The sequence below is a fragment of the Neoarius graeffei genome, chromosome 24, assembly GCF_027579695.1.
Source record: "Neoarius graeffei isolate fNeoGra1 chromosome 24, fNeoGra1.pri, whole genome shotgun sequence".
In the NCBI taxonomy this organism is placed as follows: Eukaryota; Metazoa; Chordata; class Actinopteri; order Siluriformes; family Ariidae; genus Neoarius; species Neoarius graeffei.
In genome coordinates, this window is record NC_083592.1 from 54,100,409 (window position 1) to 54,116,085 (window position 15,677).

Here is a 15,677-nt window from a genome sequence, read left to right on the forward strand (position 1 = left end):
CAGTTACAACACCAACATTCAAACCCTGGACATACAGCACTGTTAATATTGAGCGTCCCAGTGTTAATGATGGATTGCACTGTCTCTCTCCGTCTCACTGATACTTGCTCTCTGCCCCTCTTGTACTCTCTCTCTCTCTCTCTCTCTCTCTCTCTCTCTCTCTCTCTCTCTCTGTATCTCTGTATCTCACTGACTGATACAATCTCTCTTCTCTCTCTCTCTTGTGCTCTCTCTCTCTCTCTGTATCTCACTGACTGATACTGTCTCCCTTCTCTCTCTCTATCTTCTGCTCTCTCTCTCGCACTCTCTCTCTCTCTCTCACTCTCTCTGTATCTCACTGAGGGATACTGTCTCCCTTCTCTCTCTCTATCTTGTGCTGTCTCTCTCACACTCTCTCTCTCTCTCACTCTCTCTGTATCTCACTGACTGATACTGTCTCCCTTCTCTCTCTCTATCTTGTGCTGTCTCTCTTGTACTCTCTCTCACTTATACTCTCTCGCTCTCTGTATCTCATTGACTGATACTGTCTCTCTTCTTTCTCTGTCTTGTGCTCTTGAATGCTCTCTCTCACACACACACTCCTTCTCTCTCTGTATCTCACTGACTGACTGTCGCTCTTCTCTCTCTATATCTTTTGCTCTTGCTTGTGTGCACTCTCTCTCACTCTCTCTCCTTCTCTCTCTCTGCATATAACTTATGCACTCTCTCTCTGTATTTCACTGACTGATACTGTCTCTTCTCTCTCTCCATCTTGTGCTCTTGTGTGCTCTCTCATTCACACACACACACACACACACACACACACACACACACACACACACACACACACACACACACACTCCTTCTCACTCTCTGTATCTCACTGACTGATACTGTTGCTCTTCTCCCTCTGTCTCTCTCTCTCTCGCGCGCTCTCTCTCACACACTCTCCTTCTATCTCTTCATATAACTTATACTGTCTCCTCTCTCGCTCACTTTCTGTCTCTCTGCATATCACTTACTTGTGCTGTCTTTTCTCTGTCTCTCTTGCACTCTCATTTACTTATACTCTCTCTCTGCATATAACTTATACTGTCTCTCTCTGCATATAACTTATACTCTCTCTCTCTCTCGCTTTCTCTCTCTCTGCATATCACTTACTTGTACTGTCTCTTCTCTCTCTCTCTGTGCATCTCACTGATTGATATTGTCTCTTTTCTCTCTCTCTCTCTCTCTGCAGGACTCTCAGGGGGGGTGTTACTGGTTAAAGGGTCGAGCGTATTCTGATATCGGGACCCTGGCGTGGATGATCACTCTCAGTGATGGACTCCATAACTTTATAGATGGTTTGGCCATCGGAGCCTCGTTCACTGCCTCGGTGTTCCAGGGAATCAGCACGTCAGTGGCCATCTTGTGTGAGGAGTTTCCCCATGAACTGGGTGAGACACACACACACACACACACACACACACACACACGCACTTTTTCACTCTCTCTGTAATAAGTCTCTGTTACTCCGTCATCACAGTGAGACTGACCTTATAAACCTAACGCTTTGAATTTGTAGTAAATCAGTATTCTTCTGCAGTTCTTCACGACTCTGATGTACTTTTGAACACCTGCAGTAATGTTGTTTATACAGGAACCCTACCTTCACACAAGCAAACAACAACGTGACACACAACCATTAATTCTCACCGTCATATACGTCCTCTCATTAAATGTGTATAGAATCATTATGAAGAAAAATAAAGATTGGAAAGGATGTAGCAGAGATCGTTGGTGGCGATGTTGGTGTGTTGCTAATACGGTTAGCTTGCTTTGCTAATTTGTCAACGAAGCTAGCACAGGTAATATGCTTATCAAGCACAAATTAGTGCATTATATAGTTATAGTAATTATTATTTAAGCCTTATAGCTTGTGACATTGCTCAAGCCAAGAAGCAACAACATTAACGATCACAATATGTCTATAAGGCAGCTGGGCCATAGAAGGTTCACGCTGCACGCTGCATGCTGCACGCTACACGCGTGTAAAGAAAAGTGGACAAACGTAGCATGACTTGCTCTGGGCCATAGAACGGCGTTCACGTTGCACGCTGCACGCTGCACACTTCACGCGTGAAGCGAGAAATGAACATGCACACTTTTTTCTAGGCGTGAAGATGGAAATTCCAGTCAATGCATGCGGTCACCGCCGCGCCAACCAATCAGAACAGGTCTAGGGAGATAACTCTATGCTTTCAGGGGAAAACTTCAGAAAAAATATAATTGAATGGTATAATTGAAAAATAGTTCTTCATCGGGATTGTCAAGCAGATTATAGAATGTTCGGTGAAATTCACCACGGGTTTCTCTCAGAAGGAAGTGTTCTCGGCTCCAAATTCTGTTCCTTTTTCTCTTCCCCTGTCTCAGTAAAAGCAGAATGAGGCAATCGTCGTCATCCGAAGAGTCCATATTGTTGGTTACTCGGTCAAAGTAGAACAGACGCAACACGTGAACATCCAAGCATGAAGTTTAATGGCCCAGGGTCTGGTTCTTCACGTGAACGTGTAGCGTGTAGCGTGCAGCATGCAGCGTGCAGCGTGAACCTTCTATGGCCCAGCTGCCTAAGAGACAACGATCGGTGACATGACTGACATTTCATTTTCTCTTTTCTCTCTATCTGTACTTGCTCTTTGTAAGACCACAACAGCTCACAGTCTCTCTCTCTCTCTCTCTCTTCCTCATTGCTCAGGTGACTTTGTGATCCTCCTGAACGCAGGAATGAGCATCCAGCAGGCTCTGTTCTTTAACTTCCTGTCAGCGTGCTGCTGTTATTTGGGAATGGGATTCGGGATACTGGCAGGAAACCAGTTTTCACCGAACTGGATCTTCGCTCTGGCAGGCGGAATGTTCCTCTACATTGCCCTGGCTGATATGGTGTGTGTGTGTGTGTGTGTGTTACCTTCTCCACGTAAATAAAATAGATGGTGCCATGAGCTACAAAATGCTTTGAAGATTTTGGACACAACGCATTACATTCTATAAAATAATCATAAATACAGTACTTATTTTTAAGGCCCTGCTCACACTACAGCTCGCGATGGGTTTGCGAATACTTGGCGATGGAAAAATTGATAGCATCTCCACCAATCACGTGATGCATGGCGAATGTTCTCTGAGCTTTGCGAGTTGTTTTCTGGTGTCTTTGTCTTGTGAGTGGCCAAAAACTTCACAAAAAAATTCAACCCGTGCATTGAAATTTGGTGGCGATGTTTTCGTCGGCAAACTAAGCGGTGAATACTCACGGATGGGTTTGGGAATACTTCCTGAATCTCGGGGAAGCATCTCCACCAAAACGCCTCAATAACCCATCGTGAGCTGTAGTGTGACCGTAACCTAACCAATAAAGCAATAGACTATATTTGGGGTACGTGGAAACATTGCGTAATTTATGAAAGCGCAATTAAGTCAGTCGCTGCTTTAGTTTTGAACTGAAGCCACAAGGCTAATGTAGCTAACAAGTAAATAAACCTTAATGCTACTTAAAAAAGAAGGAACGTTTGTATTATTAAACTAAATTACCTGATGATCCAAATCACTTTTTCTAAGGTAAAATTCAGCCATTTATGTATTTTTAGGCCACGCCTCCTTCCTAATTTTGCTGCTGTTGCTTTGGTTTTAAGATGGCGCTTTGATTGTTTTAGCTCTATTTCTAATTTTATAGATCAGAAAACACAAACAAGTTTGCTTGACGAAGCTGATTCGGTCAATGTTGATCTGGAGGCGGTAGGCTTTTTTAAAATATGTTAGCTACGTTAGCCGTGTAGCTTCAGTACACTTGGCTGAATTGATCCTTTAAGTGGTTTAAGCACACAAGCTTTTTAAGATGATGCACCTTTGTTTTTGATCAGTTTCCGGAGATGAACGAAGTGAGCCGTGAGGAAGAGGAAGCTGGAGGAAGAGCGAACCTCATGACCTTTGCCATCCAGAACGCCGGCCTGCTAACCGGTTTCAGTATCATGCTCCTCCTGACTGTTTATTCAGGACAGATACAGCTCGGATAGCACCGAACGTGATGGACTCAACTTGACCTTTTAACCTTTAACCCTTCCCTCAGATTGAGGATCTGCCCAATGAGAAGTGAGTGCAGGACTCGGATTTGAGCTCCGAGTCTGATATTAACTGTGCAATGTTGAATAAACTCAGTGCAGCTGCTGATAGGCTCGAGGAGAAAAAAAATTCACTCTGAGCCAATCCCGATGCAAATGTAACTGAACAACTTTAACTGACGTACAATATGCATTCATGGTTTTTTTTCCTCGTTTTTCTCTATTTTGTGACATTTTTTCTTTCGTTTTTCTCCCTTCTTTCCTTGTGAGAATACTTTTTGATCATGTCCACATTTGAGCTGCTTCAGCTCCATGTTTAGTCAGTTGTCATGTCATTTTTAACGCTCAAAGTTTAATTTCAGTGCTACGATTGAAAAGTATTTGACGTTCACTGACCGTGTTGTAGACTAGCTCAAGTCCTATACACCTACTGTATATCCCTGTGCACAGAGAAGCAAGTTATTGGTTTCATTCTCATCTCCTGCTCGCTCTGGACACGTACTGATATAAAACATAACGTTTTGCAAATCTCAACCGAGGCGACGAGACTGAAACGCAAATCCATGTTTTACTTCTTTGCTGTGTTCCAATCCGGTTCCCACTACACCCTTGTTGACTTCCCTAACTCGGACGTACTCACAGTTTAACAGAAGAAGAACCATACAGTTAAAGCCATTTCTACAGTGTTCGGCATGTCTTGTAGCTTGCGTATATAACATTTAAGACGCATCCTTCAAAAATAGTTTGATAGATTTCGCACAAACAGGCAAGATTTTCTCCAAGATCCTGTCATCAGCTTATGTTAGCCAGATAGAAGGCGCACTGAAGATTTTTAAATACCAATATGATGAAATATAATCCCAAATCACGTCCAATTAGCTCACTATCCTGCTCACGTGTTAGCAAATTAACTTTTACAAATACAAGTTAAGTCCTCTCAGAACTCCCGTCGCTAGTTCATGTTAAAGTTATGACTTTAAATACTCTGTCAGTTTAGCTCAGCTCATGTTTATCAGCTAGCTAGCATTGGCAGATAAATATTTATGACCTGAAATCCTCTCAGAAACCCTCAAATTTCACTCAAAGAAGCAAGATTTTCTTATATCCTGTCATCGGCTGATGTTAACAAGCTAGCTAGAACTTTGATGATGTGAAATCCTGTCAGAAATTCTCTCAGGATAGTTTACGCTAACCTGCTCACTAGTTGGCTTAGTTTTAGCAAAGTAAGTTTAAGCTAAAATCCTGTTGCTAGTTCATGTTAGCCAGCTAGCTAGAGTTATAACCTAAAATCCTTTGGGAAATCTTGTCCGAATAGGTCATTTTAGGCAGCTAAGCATTCCTGAATATGACTTAAAATCCTCTCAGAAATCCTGTCTATTAGCTTGTGTTAGTGAGCTGGCTAGCAGTAGCAGCTGAATATATGTGTCAGAAAACAGAATCCAGGGACACATGTCGGCCCGGGGGCATTTTGAGTTATTGACAGATTCAGAAAGTACAGTTTCTAAGCTTTCCAATGATGCCTTCCATGTGGAGATCTGACAATATTTGAAGAATGTGTGGCCTTTTGAAAGTGTATACTTCTTAAAACAGAAAAGGGAGAAAATCGCCCTCAAAGTTTTCCATCTCAGCTACTCTGGGTGCAGGGCGGGCACATAATGGTGCTCATTTGCATGACATTAAAGAAAGCCCTACCCCCTACGAGCTAGCACGATACTACTTTCATGTAAACAAAGATCACCACGTCAATTTTCCTTCCATGCAAAGTATGCCCAACACAATTATGAAGTACAAAAATAAGTCCTAAAGTATACTTTAACGCTTTGTGGTTGAAAAATTACTCACACCGTAAGAAAGAAAGATAGCACGATAATGACACAACTAACACAACGCTAGTTTCATGTAAAGCCTCGGTCACAACCGGCCGTACCGTGCTCCTACGGCCGGTCTACACGCAAAAAACGCAAGAAACGCACGAGAGCGCGCGTGAAACGCACGAGAGCGCGCGTGTGATGTGCTGATTTTCGAGCCGCAGACCGGCCGCAGAGGTTCTTTGTCATGTCAAACAAACTCTACGGGCGCTTACGTTTTTTTCAGGTTGCAAGACAAACTTACGGCCAACGCGCGTCTTTCTCCGTGAACAAAAAAAAAACTGCAGCGATTTGGGAAACGCCAAAAACCACACGGCCAAAAAATCGTACGTCCGGTTGTGACCTAGGCTTAACCAAACCACAACACTCTCCGTTACATGCAAAAATAACCACACAGCCTTAGATTAATAAACTCACCCCATCAGAAAGAGAAACGGCGCCTTGCACACACCAATGCCTCCGATGGAATGTAGTCCTAGAACGGTCCGTGTATCATCCGATCATTCAAGTATTCCATTCAATCTGGAAAACGAGGTTGCGGGTTTTTTTTGCTAGAAATGGTTATCTCCGATGTAAATACCGTGCGTCTGTTTGCTTCGCGGTGTTTCAGCTCCTCTGCGCTCTGTTTAGTAACTCATTCCATAGTGAAATTACACGCCTGTATGCAGGTTAAGTAGCCATGCGCTCAACTCGTATCATACAGCTGATTCGCGGAAAAAAAAACAAAAGACTTAAATCATCATGTGAATGGCCCATATGGTAATTTACCCACACCCCCCAGCAGGCTACAGTCCTGACAAAAACGAGACAATTTGCAACAAAAAATGTATGCTTTTCCAACAAAACAATCTATTATCTGAAATACTGATTGCATTCTTCAAGATCTCAACTTGCACATCTCATTCTCATCTCATTATCTCTAGCCGCTTTATCCTGTTCTACAGGGTCGCAGGCAAGCTGGAGCCTATCCCAGCTGACTACGGGCGAAAGGCGGGGTACACCCTGGACAAGTCGCCAGGTCATCACAGGGCTGACACATAGACACAGACAACCATTCACACTCACATTCACACCTACGCTCAATTTAGAGTCACCAGTTAAGCTAACCTGCATGTCTTTGGACTGTGGGGGAAACCGGAGCACCCGGAGGAAACCCACGCGGACACGGGGAGAACATGCAAACTCCACACAGAAAGGCCCTTGCCGGCCCCGGGGATCGAACCCAGGACCTTCTTGCTGTGAGGCGACAGCGCTAACCACTACACCACCGTGCCGCCCCTCAACTTGCACATGATGGAAAAAAACAAAAATCACAAATTTCGAAAAAAAAATGCTTCTTTTGCGATTATCTCGGATTCGTTTCAGCCGACATGCGTCCCTGGATTCGGTGAGGGGTCACATATATGAAAAGTATATAAAATCCTCTTATTAGTTACTTTTCTCCTTCTAGTTAGCATTATGATTTAAAATCCTGTCAGGATAGTTCATATTAACTTGTTCGCTAGCTAGCTAGCATGACCAAATTTACTTTTATTAATAAGTTTAAATCCTTTCAGAAAAGAAATCCTGGAATTTATTGAAAGTTTTCCATCTAGCCAGCATTATGATGAACTAATCTGACAGGATTTTTAAATGTTCGCTCGCTAGCAAATAAACATTCCTGAATCTGACTTAAAATCTTCTCAGAAATCCTGTTTATTAGCTCATGTTAGCAAGCTGGCTAGTGACAGCAGATGAAAATGTATTTTTAAAAAAAAGCATATAAAATCCTCTCATTAGTTACTTTTCTCCTTCTAGTTAGCATTATGCTTTAAAATCCTGTCAGGATAGCTCATGTTAACCCGCTGGCTAACTAGCATTTATCAAATTTAACTTTTACTAAAACTTGATTAAATTCTGTCAGAAAAGAAATCCTGTCATTATTTAAAGTTCTCCATCTAGCCAGCATTATGACTAAAAATCCTCAAAGAAATCCTGTCAGTTTAGTTCATGTTAGCAAGCTGGCTAGCAATAGCAGCTGAAAATGTATGAAAATTATGTAGAGTAAAATGATCTCATTAGTTAATTTTCTCCTTCTAGCTAGCGTTACAATTTAAAATCCTGTCATGGTAGCTCATGCTAACCTGCTTGCTAGCATTTACCAAATTAACTTTTACTAATGCATGTTTAAATCCTGTCAGGTTAGTTCATGTTAGCTAGCTAGCAGATAAACATTCCTGAATATGACTTAAAGCGAGACGGCCTTTCGATTTCATAAAATCTGTGAAATTTAATTCCCTCTGAAATTTGCTTACCAAATTTGACTTTTACTAAAGCCTCGGTCACAACCGGCCGTACGTGCTCCTACGGCCGGTCTACGTGCAAAAAACGCAAGAAACGCACGGAGGGCGTGCGTGAAATGCACGGAGGGCGCGCGTGTGACGTGCTGATTTTCGAGCCGTAGACTGGCCGCAGACCGGCCGCAGAGGTTCTTTGTCATGTCAAACAAACTCTACGGGCGCTTACGTTTTTTTTTTCAGGTTGCAAGACAAACTTACGGCCAACGTGCGTCTTTCTCCACGAACAAAAAAAACGCAGCGATTTGGGAAACGCCAAAAATCGCACGTCCAAAAAATCGTACGTCCGGTTGTGACCTAGGCTTAAAACATGTTTAAATCCTGTCAGAAAAGAAATCCTGTCGTTATTTAAAGTTCTCCATCTAGCCAGCATTGATCAAAAATCCTATCAGGTTAGTTCATGTTTGCTAGCTAGCAGATTAACATTCCCGAATATGACTTAAAATCCCTTCAGAAATCCTGTCTATTAGCTCATGTTAGCAAGCTGGCTAATGACAGCAGCTGAAAGTGTATGAAAATTATCGAAAATCCTCTCATTAGTTACTTTTCTCCTTCTAGTTAGCATTATGATTTAAAATCCTGTCAGGATAGCTCATGTTAACCCGCTCGCTAACTAGCTAGCATTTACCAAATTTACTTTTACCAATGCATGTTTAAAACCTGTCAGGTTGGTTCATGTTAGCTAGCTAGCAGATAAACATTCCTGAATATGACTTAAAGCGAGACGGCCTTTCAAGTTCATAAAATCGGTGAAATTTAGTTCCCTCTGAAATGTGGTAATTGTGATATATGTTTATTGCTGTAATATCTCACAAAATATCAGGCCATTCTGTGGCTGGGAAGTTATTTAATTTGAGGAGATTCCTGAGCAAATAATGTGCATGCTTCGCGCAGTCAAGCAGACAGAGGAAGTCCATGTGTGTGCGTGTGTGCGCGCGCGCAGGTTTACCTTTGAGCGTGCACTGACAGTTCTATCATTCTGTCGCTAAACGAACAGCTGATCACACCGAGGTGCTCGCTGAGCGCCGATATTTGAGTTTGGTCCTGCGTTTCCTTTCCTTCGTATATAACATAACGTCTTTTTTTTTTTTCGCGGTCCAAATCCTGCGCTCTGATTGGCTGGCGAGCGGGTCCGTATCCCACGGTACGGACCCCAGTTACGGACCTCTGGTGACTCGCTCATTCACAACAGCAACAAACATAGTAGCATATTTTGTCAACATTTATTTTCGCATTTCTCAGGAGAATAGCATTAATTTTATAGCATGGATAGCGTTAACGACAGTGTTCACAGTGAAAGCGAGTTTTACTACCCTGAGGAAGAAGAAATAAAAGAAAACATTTCAGGAGAAAGCTAAAAACCTCTAACTTGCTAACACCGAGCAAAAACATGGCTGAATCCTGAATGACTCCTATTTGTATAAATAGGGGACTACATAGGCGGCAAAATGTATTTTTTTTCCTGCCATGGAAGTGCACTTGTGTAGCGAGGAGGAAGCCATTTGCATTACAGCCGTGAATGAAGATTCAAAATGGCGGCTCACCTTGGCTCGGTTTTCCCTTTCGGGCGCTCTCGTTTTCTGTTAGAATTTGGTAAAGAAAAAAATTAATGTATTATTTACCAGCTTAAGGTCGGTCCGGGGCGGCACGGCGGTTTAGTGGTTAGCGCTGTCGCCTCACAGCAAGAAGGTCTGGGTTCGAGCCCCGTGGCCGGCGAGGGCCTTTCTGTGCGGAGTTTGCATGTTCTCCCCGTGTCCGCGTGGGTTTCCTCCGGGTGCTCTGGTTTCCCCCACAGTCCAAAGACATGCAGGTTAGGTTAACTGGTGACTCTAAATTGACCGTAGGTGTGAATGTGAATGTGAATGGTTGTCTGTGTCTATGTGTCAGCCCTGTGATGACCTGGCGACTTGTCCAGGGTGTACCCCGCCTTTCGCCCGTAGTCAGCTGGGATAGGCTCCAGCTTGCCTGCGACCCTGTAGAACAGGATAAAGCGGCTACAGATAATGAGATGAGATGAGAGATCGGTCCGTATGGTGAAATACCGTGATCTCGGCCCTGAATACTGACCTCAGCCCAGAGGGCCTCGCTCAGTACTTTCAAGACCTCAGTCATGGTATTTCACGATATGGACCTCACAGCTGGTAAATAACATATATTTCTTCTCACTTTCTTTCTGTTACTGTAGTCGATCTTTCACATTTCATTCGCACACTCACGTTCTCCATTTTCCCCTCCTGTTTCAAATTTGTATCCCACAATGCCTTGCGCGAACGGGGAAAGCCCACCATGTCATGCATGACATAATATCTTGAACTGGGTCATGGTGAAGCAGGGAAAAAAAACGGAGAATTTAGGGCCACATGGAGATAAATTGATTAATTGCTCTATTTTTAAAAAACTAATAAAATTGGAAGTCTGTGATTCGAATTCAGTAGCTTTCGGTCACTAAACAAAAATAATTAGGTGTCGGGGAAAATTCTTTTTATGACCTACACTTGAAAAACCTGAAAGGCAGTCTAGCTTTAAAATCCTCTCAGAAATGTTAATGTTCTCTGTCTATCTAGTGTTACCATTAAAAATTCTGTCCAGTTATTTCATGTTAGCCTGCTAGCTAGCACTAACAGGCAATCATTCCAGAAAATCCTTTCAGAAATCCTGTCAGGTTCGTTCATGTTAGCTAGCTACACTGTAAAAAATGATTTGTTGTTTTAACTTAAAAAAGTTAGTGCAAGGGTTGCCTTAAGGGCTGACTTAAAATTTTGAGTTCACTGAAATTAATATAGTAAGTTCACAACAATTTAACTTACGGTACTATGTGAATTCCAGTGAACTCAAAATTTTAAGTCAGCCCTTGCACTAACTTTTTTAAGTTAAAACAACGAATATTTTTTTTACAGTGTAGTTCCACTGAAGCATGATTCAGCCAAAAAAGAAAAAAAAAAGTAGTGGCAGTGATTCGAACCATCTCTAAATATTTGCGGTCACAGGACGTCAACAAGATTTGTGCTAAATATAGTTTAGTCAAGTTGTAGGTCCCAGAATTTAGTAAATTAAATATATCCACTGAAGTATTACTGAACACGTAATATTCTTCCATCTTGTAACTAAATTTATTCATCATGAGTCTTGAATGACTTTCATTTTCTCAGCTGTAATTTCTCATGTTACTCATGCGAGAATGAAGCATGTTAATTTAGCCCTTAGCTTAGCGCTGCCTTGACTGCGATTTTTATTCCAAACAGCATTCCAGAGCGATTCAGACAGCCCAACACAATGCCACCATCGTTGTGGACAAAACCAAGTGCAGGCACTATTGTGTGATAATGTTTGTTTATTTCCTATTTTTGTATTATTTCTCAAAGAATCACAAACTGACTTCTTGTGGACCAAATATTCGCCTTTATTTTACGTTTGCTCCTGTGCTCTTTTCTTTCAAAGATGTAAACTTTGTTTATTTTTGTATTTTTTTTTTAAAATCCTCTTTTGTCAATCGCTGTTGTCTTTATATGATGACGTTCTCATCCTGACAGCCTCATATTTATTTAAAGTCTGCTGTATGTATTATACACAGGAATGCGACTGTGTTCCTTTAATATAATACGTTAATGTGCAACACTTTACATTAAGGTTCCTTTCACTATTTCCTGTATTCGATAACGTTAGTAAATGAAAAACTTGAGCATTGTTACACCATAATGTTAACAAACTTAAATAATGTTAACAAACTTAAGGCTTGTGTTTAACAGTTATTCACCGATATTCACTGAGCCTGAAGTGGATAATTGTTTTGGTATAAATACATAGGTGATTATTTAAAAAATTTTCAAAATCATTTAAAAAAAAAAAAAAGATTTCTTTCAAACTTCAGAAACGGCATGCAAATGTGATAATGGCGCGGCGCAGACTTGTGTCACTTATCTACGCCGAGTCACATAAAATACTTTGATTTGAAATCGATAAAATAAATCACAGCTCCACCTTTGCTTTGAATAGTTTTAGACCAAACTTCGTAGCATCTTTAGTGCTTTTATGAACAACATTTTCTTTCATCATTTGTAATTCTTCCTCACTTACGGTGACGAAGCGATCGGCCGCCATTTTACCGAGGCGCTCGAGGTGATTATCGAGAAATAAATAATCCGAATCTCTCGACCAATCAGCGTGCGTGATTTTCTGTAATCACCTGCGTATTTATACTAAAACATGTTAATGCACAGCACTTTACATTAAGGTTCTTTTCACGATTTCCTGTGTCCGATAACGTTAGCAAATGAAAAACTTGAACATTATTACATCATAAATAATATTAACAAACATGAGGCTTGTGTAAATGATTAAATGTAAAATTAGCAATTAAAACAGGTGTTAGTTACTTTGCTATAAACAAGCCTCTTTTTTTGTTTTTTTTCTTTCTCTCTCAAACAACAAACCCAGCTTATGTTACCAAGACGACACAAAAACCACCGTCCAGAAGACTTTCGTGATACAGGAAACTCCTTCTGGAAATCTAAAATAAACATCGCCTCACAGGAAACTTCCCAATCTAACAATTGGACAATTTTTTAAATCGTCTTCCGTGTAAAACGGAGCTTCCCTGTGAACGAGCTGTTACTATAGAAACGAATTGAATGATAGATGGAACTACAGTCAGATTTGCTTTTCAAGAAAACTCACCAACACCTTCTAACCAATCAGAATTGAGAGTTTAACAGAGCTGTCGTGTAAATGAGTTAATTAATTGAATGATTTCTTGATGCTGAAGTTTATGGTTTATTAATGTTAAAGGTTAACTCATGGAACCTTGATGTAAAGGGAACTTGTCAAAGGGTTCATACGGTTCAGAATCACTATCATGGGGTCATTACGTATAGCAACGATTAACAAACGTCTTTTGAGTCTAATTTGAAATCTGTCTTCCACGTGTTTCGTACAACTTGCTCAAACCTACGTTTTGTTTGAAAAGGGAAATTGAGCGGTGTAAGCACAATATTAACTTTCTTGTTCTCCGTTAGTGTTTTAAAGGGAACAGATTCTATAAGTACACCTCCCTTTGCCAGTAAATGGATTGATGACTTGATAAATTATTGCGCAACACATGATCTACGGCCAGTAATTTACACCTGCAGTGACCTATATGGTCGGTTCAAACTGATAAAATGACCTGTGCAGTAAAGTGCAGCTACAATATAGTCACGGATAATAAACTAATTACTATATGACCATGTTTAAAAAGTTATCAGAAGGATCCAAGAAGAAATGTGCGACGTCAGGTTACTGTACTTTCATGACAGTATTTTGCTTTTGTTGTGGTTTTTTTCTCCTTTCTTTAGTTTTGCGGTGCAGTGAATCTTTTCTTCATACGTGAATTACTGAATTAGCCGTGTAGGATTGTTGGCGATGTCGCATAATTATGGGTTTGTTTTTCCAAGCCGAGTCGTCCTGAAGCTCAAGCCTGCTATTAAACATAAACCGGATTAGATAGTGCATTTACAAGGGGTTTAAATAGGCTGAGGAAATCATGTGCAGTATATTTAATTTTTATGTATAATATATATTTAACAGTTATTCCGCGAAATCGAGTCGTACATGAGCTGATAGCCGACGAGGTGCGTAGCACCAATGAGATTGAATGGAATAACTGTTTTATTCTATCCACATTCACTGGATTTTGAGAAACGGAGCATTTTTATTTTTTGCAAATTCCATAAATAAAAACTTTTATACAAAACGTCCGATAAAATAATTTCCGTTTAGGCGGACTTCTTAAAAACCTATCGATGGCAGCACGCATTGACTTTAGTATTTTTATTTTTGTAGAAAGTGACATCTTGCTGTCGTGCCGAGGTCTAGAACAGCTTTAGACATTTATTTAATTCTTCCTTGGACATTTCAGTTCCGTAATTTTCAAACTTCTTTGAGCTTTTGAACCAGTCTCAAAAAAATCAACAAATTTTAATGCTTAAAGATGAAGAATGTAAACAAACGGATGAAATGACAGGAGCAATTTGTGTAAAATGCGATAATGAATTTTGAAAAATAAATAAAGATACATTCTTACCATCAAATACTTTCATTCCATATTTTGTTGCTTTTTTTGTATTTTTTGGGGTTTTGTTTTCGAGTAGTTTTTATTTCGCCCTCGGTTGTTTCAGCAACACGCGCCGCCATTTTGTTTTTTCTCCTCTCACAGTATATGAGCTGATATCCTAGTAGTAGAGTAGCCAATCAGAGCGTGCGATTGCTCATATCCAGTGAATGTGGAGTGAATATATATATATATATATATATATATATATATATATATATATATATATATATATATATATATACACACACACACACACATACACATACACAGTGGGGCAAAAAAGTATTTAGTCAGCCACCAATTGTGCAAGTTCTCCCACTTAAAAAGATGAGAGAGGCCTGTAATTTTCATCATAGGTACACTTCAACTATGAGAGACAGAATGGGAGGAAAGAATCCAGGAAATCACATTGTAGGATTTTTAATGAATGAATTGGTAAATTCCTCGGTAAAATAAGTATTTGGTCACCGACAAACAAGCAAGATTTCTGGCTCTCACAGACCTGTAACTTCTTCTTTAAGAGGCTCCTCTGTCCTCCACTCGTTACCTGTATTAATGGCACCTGTTTGAACTCGTTATCAGTATAAAAGACACCTGTCCACAACCTCAAACAGTCACACTCCAAACTCCACTATGGCCAAGACCAAAGAGCTGTCAAAGGACACCAGAAACAAAATTGTCGACCTGCACCAGGCTGGGAAGACTGAATCTGCAATAGGTAAGCAGCTTGGTGTGAAGAAATCAACTGTGGGAGCAATTATTAGAAAATGGAAGACATACAAGACCATTGATAATCTCCCTCGATCTGGGGCTCCACGCAAGATCTCACCCCGTGGGGTCAAAATGATCACAAGAACGGTGAGCAAAAATCCCAGAACCACACGGGGGGACCTAGTGAATGGCCTGCAGAGAGCTGGGACCAAAGTAACAAAGACTACCATCAGTAACACACTACGCCGCCAGGGACTCAAATCCTGCAGTGCCAGACGTGTCCCCCTGCTTAAGCCAGTACATGTCCAGGCCCGTCTGAAGTTTGCTAGAGAGCTTTTGGATGATCCAGAAGAGGATTGGGAGAATGTCATATGGTCAGATGAAACCAAAATAGAACTTTTTGGCAAAAACTTAACTTGTCGTGTTTGGAGGAGAAAGAATGCTGAGTTGCATCCAAAGAACACCATACCTACTGTGAAGCATGGGGGTGGAAACATCATGCTTTGGGGCTGTTTTTCTGCAAAGGGACCAGGACGACTGATCCGTGTAAAGGAAAGAATGAATGGGGCCATGTATCGTGAGATTTTGAGTGAAAACCTCC

The 15,677-nt window shown here is 40.9% G+C and overlaps 1 protein-coding gene across 1 annotated transcript in view; it reads left to right on the plus strand.

Moving 5' to 3' along the window:
* slc39a14 (solute carrier family 39 member 14) overlaps positions 1-6,858 on the plus strand; it is a 47,190-nt gene extending 40,332 nt beyond the window's left edge. Inside the window, 3 exon segments of the mRNA XM_060907470.1 lie at positions 1,220-1,418; positions 2,717-2,901; positions 3,876-6,858. Coding sequence (XP_060763453.1) covers positions 1,220-1,418; positions 2,717-2,901; positions 3,876-4,028 — 537 coding nt within the window. The 3' untranslated portion in view covers positions 4,029-6,858.
* The last annotated feature ends 8,819 nt before the right edge of the window (positions 6,859-15,677 follow it).